We start from the raw sequence: 25,760 nt of genomic DNA on the forward strand, positions 1-25,760 counted from the left end.
CTCTCTCTCTCTCTCTCTCTCCCTTCTTTCCTTCCTTCCTTCCTTCCTTCTCTTTCTCTCTCTTTTTTTCTCTCTCTTTCTCTCTTTCTTTCTCTCTCTCTCTCTCCCTTCTTTCCTTCCTTCCTTCCTTCCTTCCTTCTCTCTCTCTCTCTCTCTTTCTTTCTCTCTCTCTCTCTCTCTTTCTTTCTTTCTTCTTTCGATACCACTGCATACCCATTAGGATGTCTACTGTTTCTTTCTAAGAAAAGAAAGAAAGAGAGAGAGAGGAGAGAGAGAGAGAGAGAGAAAGAGAGAGAGAGAGAAAGAAAGTTTCTTTCTTTTCTTAAAAAGAAATAGTAGACATCCTAATGGGTATGCAGTGGTATCTCATTGTGGTTTTGATTTGCATTTCCCCAATGACTGCTAATGTTGACCATCTTTTCCAATGCTTGTTGGCTATTTTTGTATCATCTTCACAGACATGTCTGCTTAAGTTCTTTGCCCATTTTATAGTCAAGTTATTTGATGTTTTTTTGTTGTTGAAATTTAGGAGTTCTTTATGTATTCTGTTATGTGTGATTGACACATCTGTTCTCATGTTCCATAGATTGTCTTTTCAGTTTGTTGATTGTGTCCTTTGGTGTATAAAAGTCTTTAAGTTTGATGTCCTATTTGTCAACTTTTGCATTTGTTGCCTATACTTTTGGCCTCATATCCAAGAAAACTATTGCCAAATCCAATGTCATAAAGTTTTTACTATGTTTTCTTCTGGGTGTTTATAGCTTTGGGTCTTCAGTTTAGATCTTTTATCCTTTTTGACTTAATTTATGTATATAAGGATCCATCTTTGTTCTTTTGCATGTGGATATCCAGTTTTCCCAGCACCATTTGTTGATGAGACAGTATTTTCCCTATTGAGTGGTCTTGGCACTTTGCTGAAGACTATTTGACTGTATATGTGAGGATAGTTACGTGTGAGATACTTGGGAATTTATTTTCCCACTAATTATATATGTTCCTGAGACTTAGCCATATGGTGTCACTCGAGTAAAGGAGCACATTTTGATAACCACCATCTAGGAGATGGTAGCACCCAGAACCTCTCGTGTACCCCCCACAGTTACTGCTTCCTTCCTCATCCCCAGAGGCACCCAGTGTATTGATTTAACACTATAGGTTTGTTTGCCTTTTCAAACATTTTTTACAAATGAGAGTGTCACAATATATGTTGTTTTGTGTCTGCTGTCTTTTATTCAGTATATTCTATTTCATGTTATGCATATGACAGAAGTTCATCCTTTTTCATTGCGGATTAGGATTCTGTTATATAATTATGCCTCAATTTATTCATATCTGCTTGTGAACATTGAATTGTTTCAGGTTTAGGGTTATAATGAATGCTGCTGTTAATGATCATGAGTGTGTGTTTGTGTGTATGTGTGTATAAGTTAATACATCTGTACGCATTTCACTTGGGTTTATCCTTAGGGAATTCAGTTTAATTTTTTTTTAATTGAAATTTGTATTGAGATAATTGTAGATTCATATGCGATTATGAAAAATAAGAGAGCCCTTGTACCTTTTACCCATTTCCCTCAAAGGTAGCATTTTGCAAAACTGTAGTACAATATCACAATATTGTTGTTAGTACAGTCCATAGATCTTATTCTCACTTCCCCAGTTTTACTTCCATAAAACTGATTTGTCTCTTAAAGTGAAAATAAGATGGTTGAATTTGTAGTCAAGAGTGATTTATTCTTCATTACAACACTCAACATGCAAATTACATTTAACTCCTGATTCAGAAATGATACCCTGCTACTTTCCTGGGACATTTAATCCAGACAGAATTATTCCTGGGCGTCCTTTATCTGTGTCTCTCCCAGCGGCTGCCGTCTCTTCCTTCTGATAATGATATGTAAACTTATCCAGAATAACTGGGTCTTTAGTTGAAATGAGTGGGCAATACAGTATGGAGCCATCGGTTTTCTAGTGGATCTGATAAACTCTGAACTCTGGATCAAGAATCTCCCATTATTTAATCTATCTTTAATCATCCGGAAGGCACTTGAGAATCCTGCAGTGTCTCAGTGTCACCAATTTTTCCTCGACGGTATTAAGAGATACCTAAGGTTTGCCAAGTCTGTCCTAGCCCTGCGTTTTCACTCTGGAAAAGCATTTATTTGAATACAGTTTTGATACATTTGCTCTATATGTCATTCTGTAGCCTCAAAATGAACACTACAGTGATATTTGTTTTGCTTATACACAGTCCGTACATTTTCTATAATGAAATTGTTTTTGCAAAAGAAGTTATAAAAAATACTAGCACATAAATTAAATGTAAAAATAGAGGGTATTTAGATTCCAAGAAAATAGGAGTTTACTGTGGTTTAGAACTCAGTCTGATTGCACATGATAATGAGTTGTATAATTGGTAGTGTTTCTCCCAAAGGTTGAATTTTGCTAAGTTATTTTTTGTTATCACTAACTTGACTTCTTCCCTTTCTCTGCCTTTTATTTCTGCAGTCATCAAAAGGAAATTTTAAAGCATTTTAGAAACAGTTCCTTCCCTGTAAGTCACCCAGTACACAGTCCTCATTTCTTTTAGTTTCAAACATAAAGGGTGACCTGGCTCAGACAAGAATGATCCTTGCTGCATGCCCACCAGCTCATGTATTCACCTTTTTATTCTGAAAGGGTCTAGCTCAAATGAAAGTTACAAGGTTAAGGGGCCACTCTGAGTTCTAATCCCTGCTTGGTCTTCAAAAAATAAGAGGTCTGCAATCCTTTTTTGAACATGCCTTCAAAGTAGAGGTCTTTGGCCATGAGATCCTGTTTGATGTAAGTTAGTGCCCACTGGTGATCTGTTAGCTTCAGAACATTACATTTTGTCTTCAAAGTTTTGTTGGTGTCTGTGTCTGCAGGTGTGGCCAGAGGTGCTCCAGTCATCTGTTCCTACATCATTCTTGATTGGTTATTGGAATTATCTTGGCCTAGAATCAGAATAAATGCTCTGAAACTCAAATACATAGTGGGAGTACCGGGCTGTAGAACGCACCAAGATGCAGCTAATGCGAGTAGTTTGATACCTTGCTGTGACGTAGGTTTAAAACAGTCCCTGGAGATAGGACTACAGTTGTGACAAAGCCTGAGAGTGTCATGTTGAGCCATCCACCAATAAGAATCACAAAGCATTATAATGTAAAGTAAGTGTGATAGACCGGGAGGATGTGGCTAAGTTTGTTAGAATTCCTTTCTCTGCCCCTTCCCTGTTACTGTGTGGCTCAATTAATATTTGATTATCAAACATATACTATTTTCATATTCCTGTGAGTTGCATCCCTTTTCCTTTGAAGTCTCAGATCCCTGCCTCCTTTCCTTAGTTCAGGATGACATAGATGCCTCATTCTCCATGGCTGTCTTTGGAACCCATGTCTATGGCTTCCCCGTATGTACATCATTAAACTTTAGTTTTTTCCCTCTGTTTAAAAAAAAAATCACAGGGAGGACTTTTGTTACATCCCCTTCCATCGTGTCTTTGAGCGTATATACTGAGGTCAGTCATAGGAGAAGTTGGTACTCTTTCCCTTTCTCTTTTAAAAAAATCCACGCTCTGGGTTGTTGAAGTAATATTTTCATATCAAGGGGGGACTGCTTGGGAATATAAATTCCATTTTCCCTGGGAACTCTGCTACGAATTAGGACTTAGCTGTCGGATCCTTGCTCCTAGATGAGCTTCCCGTCGGTGCGCAGCAGCTTGGAGCTGTAGTGGCGGAGCTGAGAGCCAGCCCTGCCGGGCCCCAGGGCTTCTCCTCCCTGGGTGTTGGGGCCTGGCCTCGGATTCTCCTTAGGGCCGTCCCCTGCCCCTCAGCCTGGGCTCTGCTGTGGCCTCAGGCCTAGGGCGCTGCCTCCAGCTGGGCTGCCATTTGATTTTATATGGTATCTGAAATTGAGTTCTAAAACGGAAGCTAGGGTTCTCTGAAATCTTCTTGCTTGCTCTAAGCCGTCCTTAGGAAGGCCGCATTTTGGGATGAGAGTCACTGAACCTAGGGAGTTTGGGGAGCATTCTGACCCTCCTTGCCTCAGTGAAAGAAAGCAGGCTATGAAACATTATGTACTGTATTGATTTACTTTTATAAAAACACAGAAACTTCATTTATCACTGCCTAGTATATAAAGTAGTAAGTATTCAATAAAAATTGTAGCATAATGACTGAATGAATAAAGGCAATGGGGTTTTATGCACCAAACTGTTAACTGGACTTATTTCTGTTACAGAACTATAGTTTACTCCTTATTCTTGTTTTTTCCAAATTTTCTACACAGTGGCAGGGGGAATATATATACATGTATGTTTGTATTTTAAAGTGCTGTAGTATTTATTTATTTATTTATAAGTGGTAAGAGATTGGTGAAAATGAAAATACTTTGTAATTATACAGTCATGTAGGTAAGTCATAAATGCAACCATTCCCTGAATTATTTCAAACTGCCAAGAAATTTTGTTACCATTTTACTATGAAAGGTGTCATAAGGTAAAAATTTCTTCCATAATTTAAATGTATTAGATACGTTTAGAACAAATTGGGACACAATTCCAAAACCTAATGGTTTACTATAGCTGAGAGGGTTCAGATGCAGTAACAGATGAGTGGCAGCTATCTTACTCTTGCTTTAAAACAGCATGCCTAAATCCTGGGATGGGAGACCCACTCACCGGGCAAATACTTCCTAGGAGACAAAAATAGGCGTTCTCTGTATCCTCAGGGAGCTCATAGGCAAGTGACTCCAGGAGGTTACACTTAGAGGTTTATGCTTCAGTTAAATTCATCTTTAAAATAGGGATAATAATATTCCTGCTGCAAAGTTGTTATGAAAAGTAAGTGCTTCAAATCATTACTTGGTATTTCAAAAATATAAATTTAGATACATCAAATAATCTAAATTCTAAATTTGCTAATTGTAAGTAAATATTTGCTGAGTATTTAAATCAGGGACTGTACTAATTTTTTTTTTTGTATCATTAATCTACAATTACATGAAGAACATTATGTTTACTAGGCTCCCCCCTTCACCAAGTCACCTCCACATACCCCTTCACAGTCACTGTCCATCAGCGTAGTAAGATGCTGTAAAATCACTACTTGTCTTCTCTGTGTTGTAGAGCCCACCCCCTACCCCCTCCACATTATACATGCTAATTGTAATGCCCCCTTTCTTTTTCGCCCCCTTATCCCTCCCCAGTCCCTTTCCCTTTGGTAACTGTTAGTCCATTCTTGGGTTCTGTGATTCTGCTGCTGTTTTGTTCCTTCAGTTTTCCTTTGTTCTTATACTCCACATATGAGTGAAATCATTTGGTACTTGTCTTTATCCGCCTGGCTTATTTCACTGAGTATAATACCCTCTAGCTCCATCCATGTTGTTGAAAATGGTAGGATCTGTTTTTTTCTTATGGCTGAGTAATATTCCATTGTGTATATGTACCACATCTTTATCCATTCATCTACTGATGGACATTTAGGTTGCTTCCATATCTTGGCTATTGTAAATAGTGCAGCGATAAACATAGGGGTGCATCTGTCTTTTTCAAACTGGAGTGCTGCATTCTTAGGGTAAATTCCTAGAAGTGGAATTCCTGGGTCAAATGGTATTTCTATTTTGAGCATTTTGAGGAACCTCCATACTGCTTTCCACAATGGTTGAACTAATTTACATTCCCACCAGCAGTGAGGAGGGTTCCCCTTTCTCCACAACCTCGCCAACATTTGTTGTTGTTTGTCTTTTCGATGATGGCGATCCTTACTGGTGTGAGGTGATATCTCATTGTGGTTTTAATTTGCATTTCTCTGAATACTAGCCATGTGGAGCATCTTTTCATGTGTCTGTTGGCCATCTGAATTTCTTCTTTAGAGAACTGTCTGTTCAGCTCCTCTGCCCATTTTTTAATTGGATTATTTGCTTTTTGTTTGTTGAGGTGTGTGAGCTCTTTATATATTTTGGATGTCAATCCTTTATCGGATCTGTCATTTATGAATATATTCTCCCATACTGTAGGGTACCTTTTTGTTCTATTGATGGTGTCCTTTGCCATACAGAAGCTTTTTAGCTTGATATAGTCGCACTTGTTCATTTTTGCTTTTGTTTCCTTTGCCAGGGGAGATACGTTCATGAAGAAGTCACTCATGTTTATGTCCATGAGACTTTTTGCCTATGTTTTTTTCTAAGACTTTTATGGTTTCATGACTTACATTCAGGTCTTTGATCCATTTGGAGTTTACTTTTGTGTATGGAGTTAGACAGTGATCCAGTTTCATTCTCTTACATGTAGCTGTCCAGTTTTGCCAGCACCATCTGTTGAAGAGACTGTCATTTCCCCATTGTATGTCCATGGCTCCTTTATCGTATATTAATTGGCCATATATGTTTGGGTTAATGTTTAGAGTCTCTGTTCTGTTCCACTGGTCTGTGGCTCTGTTCTTGTGCCAGTACCAAATTGTCTTGATTACTGTGGCTTTGTAGTAGAGCTTGAAGTTGGGGAGCGAGATCCCCCCCACTTTATTCTTCCTTCTCAGGATTGCTTTGGCTATTCGGGGTCTTTGGTGGTTCCATATAAATTTTTGAACTATTTGTTCCAGTTCATTGAAGAATGCTGTTGGTAATTTGATAGGGATTGCATCGAATCTGTATATTGCTTTGGGCAGGATGGCCATTTTGACGGTATTCTTCCTAGCCAGGAGCATGGGATGAGTTTCCATTTGTTAGTGTTCTCTTTAATTTCTCTTAAGAGTGTCTTGTAGTTTTCAGGGTATAGGTCTTTCACTTCCTTGGTTAGGTTTATTCCTAGGTATTTTATTCTTTTTGATGCTATTGTGAATGGAATTGTTTTCCTGATTTCTCTTTCTATTAGTTCGTTGTTAGTGTATAGGAAAGCCACAGATTTCTGTGTGTTAATTTTGTATCCTGCAACTTTGCTGTATTCTGATATCAGTTCTAGTAGTTTTGGAGTGGAGTCTTTAGGGTTTTTTATGTACAGTATCATGTCATCTGCAAATAGTGACAGTTTGACTTCTTCTTTACCAATCTGGATGCCTTGTATTTCTTTGTTTTTTTCTAATTGCCATGGCTAGGACCTCCAGTACTATGTTGAATAACAGTGGGGAGAGTGGGCATCCCTGTCTTGTTCCCGATCTCAGAGGAAAAGCTTTCAGCCTCTCGCTGTTCTGTACTAAATAATTTTTTTTTTTGGCATTTGGTATTCATTTTATTTAAAAGGAAAAAATCAGGCTTTGGGATATCAGTCCCATTAACCATCTTTCCATCTGTCACATATATCAGTTTCAAAGGTTAAGGAAACACTGGGCAGGGATTTTATTAAGGCATAGGAGTGGAGGTGGGGACAAGAAAACCTGCTATATGTTTCACCTTTTTTTTTTTTTGACAGCATCATTGATTTTATACTTTCATGTTCTTCAGGATCTTCCATATAAGATAACAAAAGACCTTGAAAGTGTTTCAAATTCTATAATGCTTATTAAATAAAATAAAACAAGTGATTTTAAAAACAAACTAAATAGTTGAAAATAAAACAAATGAATAAAATCTGAAGAAGGTAATGTCAGGATGATTGTATTTTTTTTTTGTACTAAATAATTTTTATAAAATTATTTTTCAAGTAGGTAATACTTTACTTGCTAAAACAATTACAAAGTGGAATGCAGTGAAAAGTCTTCCTTCCACCCTGTCTCCCAGCCACCAGGTCCTTTTGAGTGTTTCCAGGGAGATTTTATGCATATATATGCATATATGTATCTGCTTTTTAAAATCAGATGACAGCGTATTATACAAGCTACTCTTCCTGAGTGCAAAGTATTTCATCACATCATTATCTCATGTAATACTCACAACAGTAGTTAAGATAGATAATCATATAACCCACATTTTACTCATAAGGAATCTCAGTTTCTTACTAACTTGTCTGGGGTCATATACCTTGTAAATTATAGATGGAATCTAATTCCTAGGTATAGAGGCAGTTATTTTGATACTACTGACTTATTTAATCTTTCATTTGGAAGCCATTTCAGACTTAGAGAAAACTTGCAAGAACAGAATAAAGACATCCATCTACCCTTTGCTCTGAGCGTCCACTCAGGGTTCTGCGGCTGCCTGAACAGGTTGGCAGATGGAGCCAAGCCAGTTCCTTCCAGTTGTTACGTCTTTCACACCTTCAGTCTGGAGCTGTTCCTCAGTCTTTTTCCTTGCCTTACACAACCTTGATATTTTTGGTGGTTGCAGGCCAGTCGTTTTGTAGAGTAGCTCTCAATTTGCAATTGCTCTAGGTTTCCTCACAGTTATACCAGTATTAGGCATTTTTGGCCAGAACATCACAGAAGTTATGTTGCATTTTTCCCATTGCCTCTTGTCAGGTGGCATCCATTAGGGGGAAAAGAGGAGTGTCTTAAATTAGTTTGCTTTTCAGAGAGCTTCTACCCAGTAAATATCTTTTCCTTGTAGCATCCTGGCGGAGAAGAGGTCTTGATGGAACAAGCTGGTGCTGATGCCAGTGAAAGCTTTGAAGATGTAGGCCACTCCTCCGATGCCAGAGAAATGCTGAAGCAGTACTATATCGGCGATGTGCATCCGGTAAGAACGACCGGAGCTAGGAGAGCTTATGGAGAGGGAGCTACCGATCAGCCACAGAACATGAAGAAGGAGTGAATTATTAAAGTGAAAATTCATTCAACCCAGCAACCAGGCTAAATTTTCTCCAAAATTAGCTAGCCTTACTGTGCTGAGATATAGCTGCTTGTCTGCAAAGCAGCATATGTATCTCTGAAAAGTGAAGGGAACTGAAGCTATTTTTTTGGACTGAGTGATTTTTGTAATACAGTGAATAACATCGCTACCTAAAATAGTGGTTTGGTTATTCTTGCAAATTCTTTGCTAAAGATAACTGTGGATTTTTTAAACCATGCCATTCTATCAAGAGACCCTGGTATACTCAAAATTGGGGATGGGGATGGGGAGAAGATAATACCCTTCTACAGACCCTGACATGTCCCAGGGAATTCACTGCAACCAGAATGTAGTCTCATGTTCCAAGGTTAGAAAAAGCACACAGAGTTCATTTGGATATGTCTTAAAATATTACTGTTTTTCCTGTCTCAACAGAATGACCTTAAACCGGAAAGTGGTAGCAAGGTAAGGAGTCATCTGTTTTTCTTGTGTGTTTCAAGTGTTTATTTCTCTGTGTATTCAAATAGAATTGCTTTTTTAAAAACTTAGCTTAACAAGAGAAGTGTTTACTTTTCTCCCAAGCAAAAATCCTATTTTTCAGGAATTTGGACCCAGTACCATCTCAGGAAAAAAAAAATAGCTGAGTCTTGAACAATAGGAAACATTTTGTTAATGCTTCTATTTGCTTCTGAAAAAAACTGAAACTCTAAAGCCATGCCCTGTATGGTCTTGAAAGAAATTACTTTATGGGTTCAGTTGTAGAAAAAGATTTCTTACTCTTGTGTTAAATAGTACAGGTGATAATAATTGCTTCTGTGTTGGAATTGAAATTGGCAGATTGATTTTCTCTTACAAGTTGTAGACGGAGTTGTAGATTGAAGTAACTGACAAGAACAGGCCTTTTTTCTGTCTGCTTCCCAAATGCAATCCTATTATTGTGCAGGCTCAATAGGCCTATACTCCTCCCTTTTACTCAATAATACAGCAAAAATAGAAGATTAAATATTTGAAAACCTTAATGTGCACCACATAACATTCCAGGAAGAAAATCTGAAAGCCTTTTTGCTTCCCACAAGCTGGGTGATTAGTCTCCCCTCTTCCCTCATCGTTTTCCTTGACTTCTGTCCTTCACAGAGCTGTTATACATCCCTCTGACTTAACTAACGTCTACCGTGAACATTTTTTCCGTCCTCCACACTTACTGCTTCCCTTTCCTCACTGAACTGGAATTACCGAACACGTTTGACACAGCAGTTAAAGTTGGCCTATACGCAAGAATTTCTTTCAATGTGAGATTGCTTGATGGTGTCTGCCACCAGCTGCCCTGTAGTCCAGAGTGTTTATGTAAATTGACTTTTGCATCTTGCTGTACTCTTCTACTCAGAGCTGTTGAATTGTTTATGAAGGGGGATGAAATGGTTCTTTAAATGCTTTGTGAGCACTGTCGGTTAGTTCGTCCTCTCTTCTTAATACATGCACTATCCGTCTTGAATCCGCACTTACCTAATGATGGTAAAATTTGAGCTGAGCATGGCCTTGCTTCGTATATTGAACATGTCCAAAAAACACTGCTCTCAAAGGTCAACATTTATTTGTTCAAGGGATGCACCTTCTATCTAGGAGCTATAGCCCACTTTTGCACAGCAACTGAGAGCATCCTTTATGTTAAAACAATAGAGAAACTAATTTTGGAATTAAAATATCTAGAAGTCTCCAAATTGCTTCTTATTGCTGTTTTTGTTCCTTGATAGTGTAGTATGTAGTTAGGACCATTCTTAGGAAGAGAAAGCAGTATTTCTCAAACTCTGTTCCTTGTACCACCTATACTGGAATCTCTTGGCATGTTTTCTGAAATGTATTTTTCCTGGGCTTCCACTACTAACTCCTAATCTCTGGAGGTGGGACTTGGGAATTTGCAATTAAAGTAACCCAGGTAGCCAAGCCCCAGACATTTTGCCTAATGATATAACCATCTTTTCATTTGAAGACTTAGGGAACTTGACTTCTCTTCTGTGGAAAGCACTCTTCCTTCTGTAAGGCCAAAGAATTAATTAGAGATGTCTCAGCTAAATTAAAACTACAAAGAAATTAACACAAAATTCACTTCATTAACACCTTGGACCTTTTGGAAGAAACACAAGGTGTTAGCTCACCAAGTTGTATAGCAATTTAGAAGTCTCCAAATGTAGTTTGGCCCCTGCCTGGTTAAGCGGTGATTAAAGGCAGTGTTTTCTAGGCTCTGTGTACTTCATGTCCATTGTACCCAAAGGACAGTCTCCATTAGTAGAATCTGGTTACTGTTCCTAGTCACACTGCTGTGCTTCAGTCAGGCAAGGAAAACCTTTGGGAAAAGGTTCAAGACCACACCTACATAGGTTGCCTTAGAACGGTAGTCTAACCCGATTTCAGTACCAGGAAGGAATTCTTGATCCTGCAGATTTACTAAAAAGTAAATCTGAGACTTTAAATAGGAGCCTTGGTGTTTAGGGTATGGGTGTCTCCTCTCTTACTTTTTCTTCCTTCACTACAAAGAAATTAACACAAAGTTCACTTCATTAACACTTTTCTTCTCTTTTGGTTAAAGGTTTGTGAACCTCTATGAAGAAGTGACTTTTTTAAACCTATTTGAGAGGGTCTTCTGCCCTGTGGGACCGAGTTTTCATTTTCTTCCTTCTCCTTCCTCTCTTTCTCTACTCTTCCTCTCCTCCCTCCACAGCTCCTATCTCTTCCCTGCCTGAAACTACCCCACCACACACATATTTTTTTAAAAGCCACCCAAAACATGCTATTCCAGAGTAAATGAGGAGCCTTTTCCCAGTTTCTTTGAAATTACCTTTCATACTGCATTTGCTACAACACAGGTAAATAATTGATGGTCACCATTGTTTTCTTGTTAGGTTGATAATGCCTGAGGTTTAAGGCCCTGAAATATTACAATACTAAAACTTAAAAGCTTAGAAACTACAGATCTGGCAACAGATGTTTTCCTTGCCTGCTTTAGTCAGAGGTAACTAGATAGCATTAAAAATCTTATTGTCTCTGAACCTCTTCCTCACTGGGTTAGTCCGCATGCTGAGACCATCAATCCACTGTTCATATTTGAGTTAACATTTTTCCAGTTTGCTTGGGGTTATGGAAACTCACCTTGGAAACAGACTTCATGTTTTCTGTGCCATTCGGCCTGCCTACCTACCATCCTGCAAGTAATCCGGACACGTATCTGGGCCATGAAGTCTCTTTCTTGATTATGCATTTACCTCTTGGTTAGTTAGCTGTTTTATCTTATCACTGAATCTGCCGTCAGTTCAGGAGATAAGGTATTTAAAAATGCTAACCTGGCAAAAAAAGTGGGCACCGGTTCCTTCATTTATTCAGCAGTTCAGCTACTTCACTAGTCAAAATTCATTACTATGCGTAGACCCACTAACTTGAACATTATCCCACTCGGATGTTCTGAATGTTGTACACGGTAAAAAGGCAAATAATACAAAAAGTGTACTATAAAAAATGACTCCCGCCCATCCCCAACTCTCAAGTCTCCCAGGTCCCCTTCCTCAGAGGTAGCCAGCTGTTTGTTTTTACTCTTCCAAAGAGATTCAGTGTGCAGATAAATATAAATAGGTGGGTGGATTGATCAATTGATCAGCAGGCAGACCAGCCATCCCTTCCTTTTAAAAAACATCTTATAGACACTGTTCTGTACCTAGCTTCTTTTCACTTATCTGCGTGATTATTCCTTATCAGTTCATAAATTCTTCCTCCTTCTTTTTAATAGATATTTAGTATTAGGTAGACAAAAATTTTGATGAGATGACATTTCCCATAACAGGATTTGATCTTCTTTTTGTTTTTAAACAAATGACTGTCTCCATCAAGGCTTAATAGGTTTTTCAAAATTTTTATCTTAACTTTTAACTTTTGAAATCTAATAAATTCCATGTATGTTAGAAACAATCTGTAAGTTGCATTTCATGGCAGATGTATTTTTTCTCCCAGATACTACTGACTCTTGTTTTATATGCAGTTTTCTATTACACATACATAAAGTAGACACATAAAGTTTACCTTCTTTTTTAGGGGAAACTGAAAAGAATGCGTTGTTTATAATTATGGGATCTAGTTAGCTGGTTGCATCATACCAAAAATTCCCTTGTAAGAATTGTTTAATATTCCTATCATACCTGCAACGTAATTTATTAATGTTTGGAATGGGTATACAGATGCCCTTTAGATGAGTAGTGGTTGTGATTTACCAAGATATTTGTGTAGTGGTTTCATTGTTCCCTGGTTTTACCTAACATTTGTATTTTGTAACATAATACTTTGAAATAAAGTATAGAACATAATGGCAAAATCACTTTTTTTTTCTTTTGGTATCATTAATATAAAATCACATGAACAACACTGTCATTACTAGATTCCCCCCATTATCAAGTCCCCACCACATACCCCATTACAGTCACTGTCCATCAGTGTAGTAAGATGCTAGAGAGTCACTACTTGTCTTCTCTGTGCTATACTGCCTTCGCCGTGCATCCCCTGCGTTATGTGTGCTAATCGTAATGCCCCTTATTCCCCTTCTCCCTCCCTTCCCACTCACCCCCCTCTAGTCCCTTTCCCTTTGGTAACTGTTAGTCCATTCTTGGCTTCTGTGAGTCTGCTGCTGTTTTGTTCCTTCAGTCTTTTTCTTTGTTCTTATACTCCACATATGAGTGAAATCATTTGGTACTTGTCTTTTCCACCCGGCTTATTTCACTGAGCATAATACCCTCTAGGTCCATCCATGTTGTTGCAAATGGTAAGATTTGTTTTCTTCTTATGGCTGAATAATATCCCATTGTGTATATGTACCACATCTTCTTTACCCATTCATCTACTGATGGACACTTAGGTTGCTTCCATTTCTTGGCTATTGTAAATAGTGCTGCAATAAACATAGGGCTGCATATGTCTTTTTCAAACTGGGATCCTGCATTCTTTGGGTAAATTCCTAGGAGTGGAATTCCTGGGTCAAATGGTATTCCTATTTTTAGTTTTTTGAGGAACCTCCATACTGCTTTCCACAATGGTTGAACTAATTTACATTCCCACCAGCAGTGTAGGGGGGTTCCCCTTTCTCTGCATCCTCGCCAGCATTTGTTGTTCCTATTCTTTTCTGTGTTGGCCATCCTAACTGGTGTGAGGTGATATCTCATTGTGGTTTTAATTTGCATTTCCCTGATAATTAGTGATGTGGAGCATCTTTTCATGTGTCTGTTGGCCATCTGGATTTCTTCTTTGGAGAAGTGTCTATTCAGCTCCTCTGCCCATTTTTTAATAGGGTTATTTGCCTTTTGGTTGTTGAGGTGTGTGAGCTCTTTATATACTTTGGATGTTAACCTCTTGTCAGATATGTCATTTACAAATATATTCTCCCAAACTGTAGGATGCTTTTTTGTTCTGCTGATGGTGTCCTTTGCTGTACAGAAGCTTTTTAGCATGATGTAGTCCCATTTGTTCATTTTTTATTTTGTTTCCCTTGCTTGAGGCAAAATCACTCTTGAAGACAAAATACCCTTTGCTTAGGAATCTCAGAAGATTAATGTCGTCTCCTTATAAATGCTTAAATAGAAATGATGTATAGTTTTGCAAAATGGTGTCAGAAGGACAAGGAAACATCCTTTTCAAATCAGCTCTCCAATGTTATAACAAGTTTTTTATTTCTTCCTAGTAGAAATTATTCTGGGTGTTTTTAATTGTTTTCTTTGGTGATGTCTCAGATATCCAATTACAGTGGGTTTTTGAGTTGTACAGAAATTTGTTTTAGTGGGTATTTTTTTTTACCTTTAAATTTTGCCCTTATCTACAGGGAAATATTTTTTGCATGATGGGCCACCTCTAGGGATATATGCTTTACAAGACAGTAATTAATAAACTGTGTTCTCATCCAGAAAGAAATTTTAGTACATTGGAACTTTATGAGAAGGCTGTCTACAAGGTCCACAGTACTGGCCCTGTCATGGTTAGAAGTATAAAATGTTGAAATCATGTACTTCAAGTACTCAAACTTCTTAGGTTGTAAGATGAACCTAATCCTAAAGTTCCTATAATGAGTCATATAGCTCATGCTGTAAAGTCTATTGTATGATGGGGGGAAATCCTTTCCGGTAGTGTTTGAACCTAAAGTTCTCAGGTTGTTTTTTATTTTGCTGGCCACATAGATACCAGAGTGTTCTTTAAAAAAGCTGCAAAAATTACCACACTGCTCACATACTCATTAAATTTGCTAATGGCGTCCTGTGTCTTAAAATCCACTCTTTCCAATTTTAAATACTTGGAGTCCTCTTGGAATAGCAAACATCCATTTTAGGAATTAAAACATAAGCTTTTTATATACCTTGTGGTATTTTCCCCTTTCATTTAAATTGCTGAAAGTCTAAATACAAACTATGCTGAAGATACATTTAGCATGCTCTGTGTATTTTACTGCATCATCATAATTCTTTTTCATAAACAGATTTCATAGTGAAACTACCCCGACTGAATCCCCAAATCCCTTCCCATATATTTGCTAGTTATTGTCTTCCTTCTTTCCTTCCTTCCTTCCTTTCGTGGCATTTCCTTGTCATTCTTTTAACTGTATCAGAGAGGGTCTGCCTAGGGTGCAGTGCCTCTCTGGAAGCGCACACCTTTGTGTGCCTGGTGTGAGGGAGGAAAATCTCCACGTGGTGCTGCTCCTTTAATCTCCCTAGAGGCGGGAGAGTGGCATCTCCCTCTCCCGTTAGAAGGCTGCCCTGAAGTTTTGCTCAAATGCCTTTGGGTCAGCAAATTGTGTTGAATTCATCGATTATGACTTTAGAATTTAAGTTCCTCTGGTCTGAGCCTTTTGTTTTACCAGTGGGGAAATTACAAGTGATTTAGCATTGAGCTTGAAGATACTAGATAAAATTTCAGTTGTGAGCAGCTTTATAAAAATGTTAATCAGATATTATGAAGTATTTCCTTTTAACCTACAAAGTCTGTGTTTAGTTTTTATGTATATATAAATATATTTCCTATTTTATGAGGGAATTAAAGCCTTAATGAAACTTGAACTTCGGGAACCAGTCTATTTAAACAGTTAATTTCTGTTAATTTTGAACTAAAATCAGAGTAGCCTGAAAGCAATTTGGCTGTTTGGAAGTGTATTCCAGACTCCTCAGAGAATAAAGAACCATGCATATTAATTACTTCTTAGGCTTTTGGTAGAAGAACTCTGGATTTGATCTGCTCTCTTGTAACTAGAATCGTAAAGTATTGCAGTTACTCCTTCCCATGCCACAGATTGAGAGCAGTCACTGTTCTCTTGTCCCAAAGTCTGCATGTAAATTAAAATGTGGGCAAGAACAGAATCAGCCAGATGTGCCTGAATACCCAAAAGGATAAGTTAAAGTGAATCATAAACTGTGGAAATTTTGCCCAAGCATCCACTAGATTCAGCCCAGAGCTTTGGAGTGAAAATGAGACCTCTGCGGAGAGAGACCAGACTAAGGCGAGGGAGGAAGCCCTGCATTAATAGAACCTGTTCCTTTTTAATTTTGTTAAATTGAAAATAACTTACTTAGCTTCTTTCCAAACTTGGCTGAGGTGCTTGGCTCCTAAAAGCAGTGGCTTACCCAACCCTTTCATTATAGTTGATTAAATGCAGAGTCACTGTTGTTTGGCGTTTACTTGGCTGTCAGTATCCTAAATAGAGGATGTGCCTCTTCCTCTTTGCTTTCCTCCAGTGGTAGGGCAGTTGGTGTTTCTGCCTCCAGGGATGGACTGATCTTTATTTATTTATTTTTGTTATTGAAGTATCACTGATACACAGTCTTACGAAGGTTTCACATGAACAACAAAGTGGTTTCAACATTCACCCATATTATCAAGTCCTCACCTCCTGCCCCGTTACCGGCACTGTCTATCAGCGTAGTAAGATGCTATAGAACGGGTGGACTGATCTTAAAACAGGTTGAGGTGCCTGGTTTTAAAATAAGCATGTCTATTTTTAATTTTTTACTGCTTTTTAGAAACTATCTCAGTCGCAGTATAGGGCGGTCTTGGTTCTCTCTGGTTCCTCCCCCCTCTTTCTTTAGATGCTTACTGCATTATCTGAGGCTCAGTCTGTTGAGTACACGTCCAGAGCTGTTGGTTATAGAAGAGGCTAAAAGCTGAAATCTAGAATCCATTTATATGAATTACATGGCATTTAGTTACAGATTAAACATCCTCATATATTTATGCTATAATACTCTCATGTAAGCCTTTCAGATTATCCCACTTTTATACTGTTTTTTGTTCTATAAATCATTGATAGTATGTGGATAAAGCATAAAGACTATGGGCATTTTATGATGGAATTCAATTATTTCTTAGTTATTATGGTGGAATATTTTAAAAGGCAACGTTATTAATTATTTCAGCCATCACTACCAATACCACCACCACCTTCCAAACTTGTAAATATTTGTTGTATTTCTCAAAAGATTAACCTATAATACACTTTAGCCTGATTCATACTATTCTAGTGGAAGTGTCCTGGATAACAGTAATCATCAAGGTCTCAAAGAAGTGTAGTAATATATTAATATGGTTTACCTGAAATTTTTTATGAGAAGTCTTATTTGCCTATAGGCTAATTTTCAGGTTTGGGGCATGTATTCATTTGCATGCCAGTGTTTTGGATATATGAAGTTAAAACTCATTTCACAGTCTGCTCTAAAGGATCTAGGCCAGTATATACACTTTTTTGGAAATTCTTAGAATTTACTGAAAATTGTGGTTAAACAGTTGATATTCTGTGTTCACACCCTTGTGTACTTCTATATATTGGCAAAGATGATATTTTGGGCAGCAGTAATGTGCTGATGGATATCGTCCTCTGGCAGTAAGTTAGCAGGCCTTTTGTACTCTATAGCTAATTAATGGAATCAGTAACTTTATTTGATATTTATTTAGATTGATTAAAAATTTTTAATAACAGCTCTATTAAGATATAATTCACATACCAGTTCACCTATTTAAGATGTGCAAATGAAGTTTTTTTTTAGTATATTCATTCACAGGATTGTGCAACCATGATCACAGTGCATTTTGGAGCATTTCATCACTTGAAAAAGAAACCCCATAACCATTATCAATCATTTCCATTTCCCTCCAACTCCTCTGGCCACCCAGCCCTAGGAAACCACTGATCTACTTTCTGCTTCTAGATTTGCCTATTACGAGCAATTCATACGATATTTTGAGTAATATATAATTCACTTTTAGTAATTTCAAAAGTTCTCATTTCCTGTAATTTGTTTTGAATAATCTCGAAAGTCCATGCCTTGAGTGCTTTTTAAATCTTGTTGTGGACTGAAATGTGGTCTTTTGTATCTGTCTGCTTTCACTTAGCATAATATTTTCAGGGCTCAGCCATGTTGCAGCATGTATCAGTACTTCATTCCTTTTTATTGCCAATTTTTTTTTACTATATTCAAGATTCCTTTATTGTCTCAGTATGATTGCTATAGTTCCAGCCATCATATCCACATTCCAGGTGGGAACATTTAAAGTTTCTCTCTTGGAAGTTCCAACTATTTAGATGTCTACATCTTAACACTTTTTAATATTTCCTAACAGGGTCCATGCCAAAGTGTTATGTTTAAGTTTTGTTTTAATGTTGGTATTTTCTTTCCCTTAATCTCATTCTTCTTTTCTCATTGTGAAATTAGCATTTCAGTTGATCTGTATGTTACAAAAGTTCTTATTTTTTTTTAATGTTTTCAGAAAAAAGGTAATTTTAGCTACTGCCAAAGGCAAGCCTAGCTGAGCCAGACATACCATTGTGACTACAAATAGTCCACCTAATATAGTTTGTGTTGATAGCATTTTTTAACATCTAAAAAGAGTTTAGGTCATTCCTCTATGCTTTCATGAATGGTTCTTCACTAGGGAATACCAATATATTATTGGAAATAGAATTCCCAGTCCTCCAATCACATACAAATTTTTAAACATCAAATTGCATGAAAGATGAAGTTCTGTTATTAGCCACATAGTTTATACAGATGTTCAAGATTAATATACTCCATATTAATTTTCTTTCCTTTTGTTTGTTTGTGACTTTCTAATATGCATCTTTTTCAGGACCCTTCGAAAGATAACACGTGCAAAAGGTTAGTATCCCCTTAACAGACTTCCTTTTGCTAAACATAATATTTGGCAAGAGATTTCTTCTATAAATATACACGTGTAATGTAACTTAAGAGTAGAGCTTGACAGCTAATTCTTTTTTGTCCAAAATTATTACAAATTCAGTAGCTTCTTAGCATTAGCAAGATTAAGTTTTACAGTTTTAATCATTCTGAGTAATCTCAAAAGTTCATGCCTTGAGTCTTTAAATCTTGGAATTTAAAGACTCACTGAAAGGCCACTGCATGGACAAGTAACTACTATCAAGTCACGCCCACAATCTCTGTGTCTCAGTCCACTGTGGGACTTCCACTTAAAACTTTTTCTCGTTTAATCCTCACGACCACTCTGTAAAGTAGGTTCTGTTATTGTATTTTACAGAAGAAAACAATGATGTTTTGCAGTCATACTCAGGGATTGGGTTTTCTCAAAGGTTTACAAATGTCCCTTTTGCAGTAATATTAATAATGCAGTAGCGTTAGCTCTGAGAGCTATAATTTATCATCCCATAAGTGTCTCTACTTGAGATGACCATGGAATTTTGGCTTGTAAAAATATCTTTATAGAGATTTTATAGAGCTTTCTGTTAATGTCTTTATGATATCCTGCTTTAAGGTATTTCAGAGAGGAGAGAGTGTGTCTTTTTTCCTCCTTAAATGTATCGCATCTTTTTATTTGAGGTGATGGACAGAGTACTAAAAAAATGCTAACTTAAGGGAAACTGTTTAGTAAATTCAGCTTCCTTCATATTAGGGACTTGTGCTTAGCCACATGTTCCAAAAGAATTTGAAAATATAAACCACAAACTTGAAATGGAATTATGGTACACATAAAATTGAGTAAGAATTAATAGACTACATAAAAAATTCCTACAAATCAATTTTTTAAAATAATTCAGAATATTAAAAAAAAACATGGAAATAAGCATGGTACAGAAGAGGAAACCCAAATATAATACAAACTCATGAAAAGAAGGCTTAATTTCATTTGTCATCAGAGAGCTGCAAATTGAAATTGTAGGGTGTCTCACACCTACCAGATTAGCAAAAATGAAAAATTCTGAAAATAAGAGGAGTTTGTTTAGGAAGTGGACCTCCAAAATTCTTAGGCCCTCTTAGGGGACTGTAAATAGTAACAGTCACTTTGGAAAACATTTTGCATTATCTTGTAAATTTGGCAACATGAATACATTTTGACCCAGCAATTCCATTTCTAGGACTATACCCATGAGAAGTGTGTGCACAGGTATACAGGAAACACGTACAAGAACGTTCATAGCAGCAGCACTCAAGATGTTAAAATACTGGAAACAACCCAAATAACCATCCATTAATAAAATGAAATTCATTCTGGTTTATTCATACAGTGGAATACTACAAGGCCATAAAAATAAATGAATCACAACTACATGTAATAACCTGAATGAATTTCCAAGAAGAGAGCTCTGTCTTATGGCCAGGAAGTTATTGTTGAACCTAAATCTACTTTGGTGCAGCATAAATGCATTCCCTCTGGTTCTGCTCTCCCTGGCAGTTGGGTATTACAAAGGAGTATATGGAGAGTACTGGTAGCCAACCATTCTCAGTCTTTTGTACTGAAAAATTTGTCAGTGTTTTCTCAGGAACCCTACTTTTGAACTCTTTTGTCCCTTGCGGTTGCTCTCCTGGGTACCTGATGTCGTTACTCCTGTGGGGAGATGACCTGCAAAGCTTTCGAGTGCCATATAGTTGTTGTGCATGCCAACTTGCTCGTTTTTTTAAGCCAAGCTACCTGGCTGACATTCTAAACTTGTCCAGAGCAGCTTCCTGCCATACTTAAATGTGCAAAGTACTAGGCATGTTTAGGCAAAGAGAATGATTTTTATTGAACCTCAGCTGGTTTCATTGGCTTCAAATCCCTTTAATACCAAGACTGCATATGCCTTGAATTGAGGGGCAGCCTGGTCTTTTGGATCATTGGGAAGAGTTACACCTTAAAACTAGCAGTGCTAATAAGCTCTACTAGAGAAGAATAATTATTGTAAGGAGAATGATGACTGTCCTGAAACTCAGGGAAAATCTTTTACAGGACTGGTGTGAAGCCAGCTGCCATTCACTGAACCTTATTAGTCTAATAAACTATCAGTATGTTCTGTGTGTGGTGTGTCCCTTTACTGGTGTCCAAACTTGAATTTAAGAGGATGGGTTTGGACTCAAGACTGCTTGACTCACTCTACTTTGTGATTTTTGGGTGCGAAGCTTGTCTTTCCTATGTATAAAATGAAAATAATGGTCACGCTCATTTCATAGGGTTGTTGTGAGGATTAAAAATTTAAAATATATGTGAGGCAGATATAATATTACCAGTAGTTGTATCAGATGTTATTACTTCTAAATTTGTAATTACATGTGTAAAATGGTGGCTTTTTCCTACTTAAAAGTGTTAATTGTCGAATATGTGAAAAAACACAGAAGAAAAATTTAAACTATCCGTAAATCCTATAGCCCAGAAATAACCACTATATGTCTTTGTAAAAACACATAGAGGTGTGTATGTGTGTGTATATATGATATGGTACCATACCATACATTCTGTTTTTAATGTTACAATTATCATTTAATATTGTCACTCCAGTCCAAGTATTTGTCTTGCGAACTACTGTGTGATAAAAGCATCTACATTTCCCAAAGTAAATCAAAACCCATTGCCCATAAAAATATTAAAATGTGGATGCTGAAAAACAGCGAGCGTTTGGTATAAAATGTTCATGACTTTTTTGCTTCCTCCCATCCTCCACTTCTAGTTGCTGGTCATTCTGGATTTTCCCCATCATAGGCGCCATTCTGTTAGGTTTCCTGTATCGTTACTACACATCGGAAAGCAGAGCTTCCTGAGGAGACCTTGGTGAAGTCTGGAAAGCAAATCCACTGGGAGTGAAAACTAGAGACTTGTGTGGGGGCTGTGGTGGTGGCCTCTCCTCGAATCCTGCCGGTTGTATTCTTCCCCCTTGCAGCCCAGACCATCGGCCAGACCTCCTGCTGAGACCTGGGGCCAGTCGTCTTCATTTCTCAGAGCCTTACTCCCAAAGCACCTGCTGACTGTTGTGTCCTCGCCACATTTCCTCTCTTCACCTGTTTCCACAAGCACTTTTACATTTCAGAACTGCCTTTTTATAATTAACAATCCATATGTCCTGGTGACATTACCCTTTGGTAAGGATGCCTGCTTTCCAATCCTTTGAATGCCCATTAGATGTTCTTAAAAGGCTTAAGCACACTCTGATTGTGAAGCTTTTCTTTGTCCATTTGTCTTTTCAGGAAGTATATTTTTAACTCTTGGCTTAATTCTATTACTTACCATAAGGGGTTTATTAATTCATGAAGTAAAGTGGCACACCTGTGACTTAAACAGCAGCTGCCGAATGATCTTATTCCTTGTTTGTATTTGTGAAAACTAGGAGCTGGGTCATCACCTGCCTCCCCGCCCAGCTGGTGCGGCAGTTAACTCTCGGCACCCCCGCAGTCTGCCGAGGGGTTCTGGGCATTCGGTGCTTCCCTTTAATTTCTTGGGAGTAGAGAGAAATGGGGAAAGGGACACGTGAATTGGAGTGACAGGGCGAACTTATAGTAATCTTGGTTTTGAAAAATACTCCTGTAGGACAGAAATCTAGAAAAAGCACCAAAGATTTCATTCTTTGGCTTGGCACTAGTTTCTAGCCATCTTTTTTCTTTCTTTTTTTTTTTTTTTTTCCCCATCATTTATTGGTAAAATAAATTTATAATTATGTCTTTGGAGGTTTGCCAGGGCTTTTTGCTGCTTTTTAATTTATTGATAGTGTTTTTGTTCCCCATTCTATAAAAATAAGAGACTCCAAATTGATCAAAGATAAAGTTTTTGATGTTTGGTTTGCCCCAGTAAAATAACTTACATTGTAAAGTGTCATTTGAAAGGGGGAGATCTTGGCAAGGGAATGTTTTCCATCTCATCTGTATTTTACCTCCATGGCTCCCAATTTGTGGTTTTGTTGTTTTTCCATTGAGAATAAAAAAAGCTGGTAGTTTTTTCTCCTTGGACGAGTGTTTCATTGAGGCAGATTATTATTGAGAATTATGCTACTGTTTCTTCTTGGTCCAAGAATTTTTCTGGCATATTTGACTTCACTTTTTTCCCCGTGGAGGCACCTGAGGAGACAGTACACTGGCTGTTTCCTGCCGGCCGCTGTTTGTGGTGATTTTTCTCCCCATCCTCTGAGGATTACCAGCCCACCTCTGAGCCGCTGTCCTGTGCAGCACGGGGCTGCTTGGTTGTGGAGAAGGACCAGAGGCACCACTCAGTGTCTCTGCCCCCTTCCAGGTTGCCAGGGGCTTGGCAGGGCGGAAACCACCTAGCAACCAGCATCTGCCCTTGCAAACCGAGAAAGAGTGCAAGCCGAGGTCTTAACATCTGTGATTTAGCAGTGGAGTGAGTTCAGAATTTATCAAAATAACAGTAGCCTTGTATTTGTACACTTGCATATGACACTATGGAATTATTTGGGGGGGATTTCTGGCTGACTTTTTATATATCTGGGCTATGGGTATAGTCAAGCTTTTATCTTTAGAAAATGTTTTGTATGTGTTGTAAGGTGTCACTTTGAGACGGTTTATTGGGGAAAAGGATGCTCCTCCCATTCAAAGACACAAGAAAGGATTGCCTTGATGAGAATTGGTATATAATTGCTATAGTGATTAAGTTGCATGATTACATGGGGCCACATTGGGGTAGAAGTAAAGACAGAGGAGTATTGAGGAGCTGGAAAGGGAGCATTCAAGCTAAAAGTAAGCCAGAAGAGAACTTGGATCAATTAAAAGTGTGTTGGCAGTCTCCAAAATTGAATGAAAACCATCTGGCTTATGAGAAACATTAAAGAACAATAGTCTTAAGGAAAATCGATGTTTTGGTATTTTTTAGGGTAAACAGCAATGAAAAAAGTGTGTTTTTCTATTTCATATTGGTCTTCTGTTTATATCTGGACTTGTTTTCACTCAGAGCCAGAGGAAAAGATTTTCAGACTTTGTCTCTACCATCCATGAAATCGCTCCAGTACCCAGGGCGTCTTTTGATCTACTGTTAATGTGATGCCACTTCGTATTATAAAAACCACTTGTAGGTCTATTTACTATTACTCTGCTGCCTACATAAACAGCCAGGTGAAAGGCAGAGCTTGTGTGAGAGCTTGCAGCAGTTTTTCTAAACAGTAAAGTAATCTAGCATGGTAACCAGATCCATCAGAAAGGACTTTGGTTTGAGGAGGTAGAGACTCAAGTTCTTGGAACAGTCCTGACATTGGTAGGTCATAAAAGTCCCTCTGAGAGCAAGTGGAACCAGTCGCTGCTGGCTCACTGTGCCTGCTGGAGCTGGTCTCTGGGGTGCTCAGTAGTTTATCCCCGGGGAAGGCTAGCTGCTGTTGGGCCCTGTACCGTACACATACCGGCTGGAGATCGCAGGAGGAGGAGAGGAGGGAACATTAATGCTACTCAAGTAGGGATGTTCGTGCCGAGTCTCCTAGCCCATGTCTCTTAGGAACTGGTTTTGGTTTCCACATGGCTTCTACATTTGTAAAGACAGGAAAGTTCCAGGAGGACAACAAAGTTTATACTGTGTTTAGTTCTTACGCAACCGCTTAGGCAGAAACAAAATAATTGGAACCTATAATTTGAGCCTCTAAAATTCTTTTAGCAATTGTCACAAGTGCTTATGTTGTGAAATTAAGAGCATTGTTGCATTTATAGTTAATTCTGATAAGGAGCAATGAAAAAAGCTCTACAGACCATTACTTACACATGTCAGTAGTTATGGTATCTCATGGTTAAAATCTCAAGTGATGTCTATCTGGCTACATTCCATTTTAGGAGATTGAAAAGCAGAACATGAATGTTCCTTATGTCCTTCCCCAGGAGAAATGGATTCAGACATGTCTTGTTTCAACAAGTGATTGATTTTCTTTTTGAAACATCTTCTGTTGCTAAATATCACAAGAGTAGTGGGGAGTGGAGCCCATTTGGCTCTTGTGCTCTAGAAGAGTCCGGTTTGGAGTTTGTGGGGTGATCTCACAAATCCACGGCAGGTTCCAGGGAGAGAGACGTATTTGTCAGGTTACCTCCTCATTATCTAGCATCTTACTCAGTGAGTTTTAGGAGTTGCGCTTTGCCTGCACTTATATTCTACATTTGCCACTTGGGCAAAATATTACTGTGGTTTTTAACTTCTTTTACTTCACCCTCAACTATGAACAAGGAATATTATTAACATTCCTTTTGTGTATTCAGTAATGGAGTTTGTTTACCTATTTTATTTCAGCATATTTTGAACAAAGATCTTTGTCTCTTTCTGCTGGAATGTGCACACAGTGAATGTTTGTTAGAACCACACACAATAAAGATACTGTTTTCCTTTTCTCGCTCTGACTCCAGTTTCTTAAAAAAAAAAAAAAATTTTTTTTTTACTTTTAAGTAGTGGTGGTTCTGTATTCCTAAGGTGTTCTGAAAGAAAAGAATTTGAAAAGCATAAAAGCCCCCTGTATCTGTGCACAAACCGTCAGGTGTGGCCTGAGGGGGTCTGTGGCTTCTCCGGATTCTTGCTGCTCTTTCCTCAGGTTCTTGCGGCTCATTTGATAATCGTGAGAAGCAAAAATCACGACTTTGCTGTATTAGTGGATGTGAAGCAGACAAGTTGGGAGTTCTGTTTTTACTGAAACCCTCTGGTAAAGAGAAGCCAGTTCAATATAATAATAGTTTGTTATCTGCAATGCCAGTCTTTAAGTAATTGTTTTTCTTGGAAATAGCTAAACTCTTGGGGAAAATTAAACATCGAGATGGAAGTTCTAGTGACTGTGTTAATAAAACAAG

At 37.9% G+C, this 25,760-nt stretch overlaps 1 protein-coding gene across 2 annotated transcripts in view; it reads left to right on the forward strand.

Moving 5' to 3' along the window:
- LOC118918702 (cytochrome b5 type B) overlaps positions 1-25,312 on the forward strand; it is a 33,991-nt gene extending 8,679 nt beyond the window's left edge. The window contains exons 2-5 of one of the 2 annotated variants that reach the window (XM_036897750.2): positions 8,497-8,625; positions 9,154-9,183; positions 18,850-18,878; positions 21,677-25,312. In XM_036897750.2, the coding sequence (XP_036753645.1) occupies positions 8,497-8,625; positions 9,154-9,183; positions 18,850-18,878; positions 21,677-21,767 (279 nt within the window). In that variant the 3' untranslated portion in view covers positions 21,768-25,312. The remainder of the gene's footprint in view (positions 1-8,496; positions 8,626-9,153; positions 9,184-18,849; positions 18,879-21,676) is intronic. The other variant, XM_036897751.2, reaches the window with a different exon arrangement.
- Positions 25,313-25,760: the final 448 nt, after the last annotated feature.

This window comes from Manis pentadactyla, chromosome 15 (genome assembly GCF_030020395.1).
Source record: "Manis pentadactyla isolate mManPen7 chromosome 15, mManPen7.hap1, whole genome shotgun sequence".
In the NCBI taxonomy this organism is placed as follows: Eukaryota; Metazoa; Chordata; class Mammalia; order Pholidota; family Manidae; genus Manis; species Manis pentadactyla.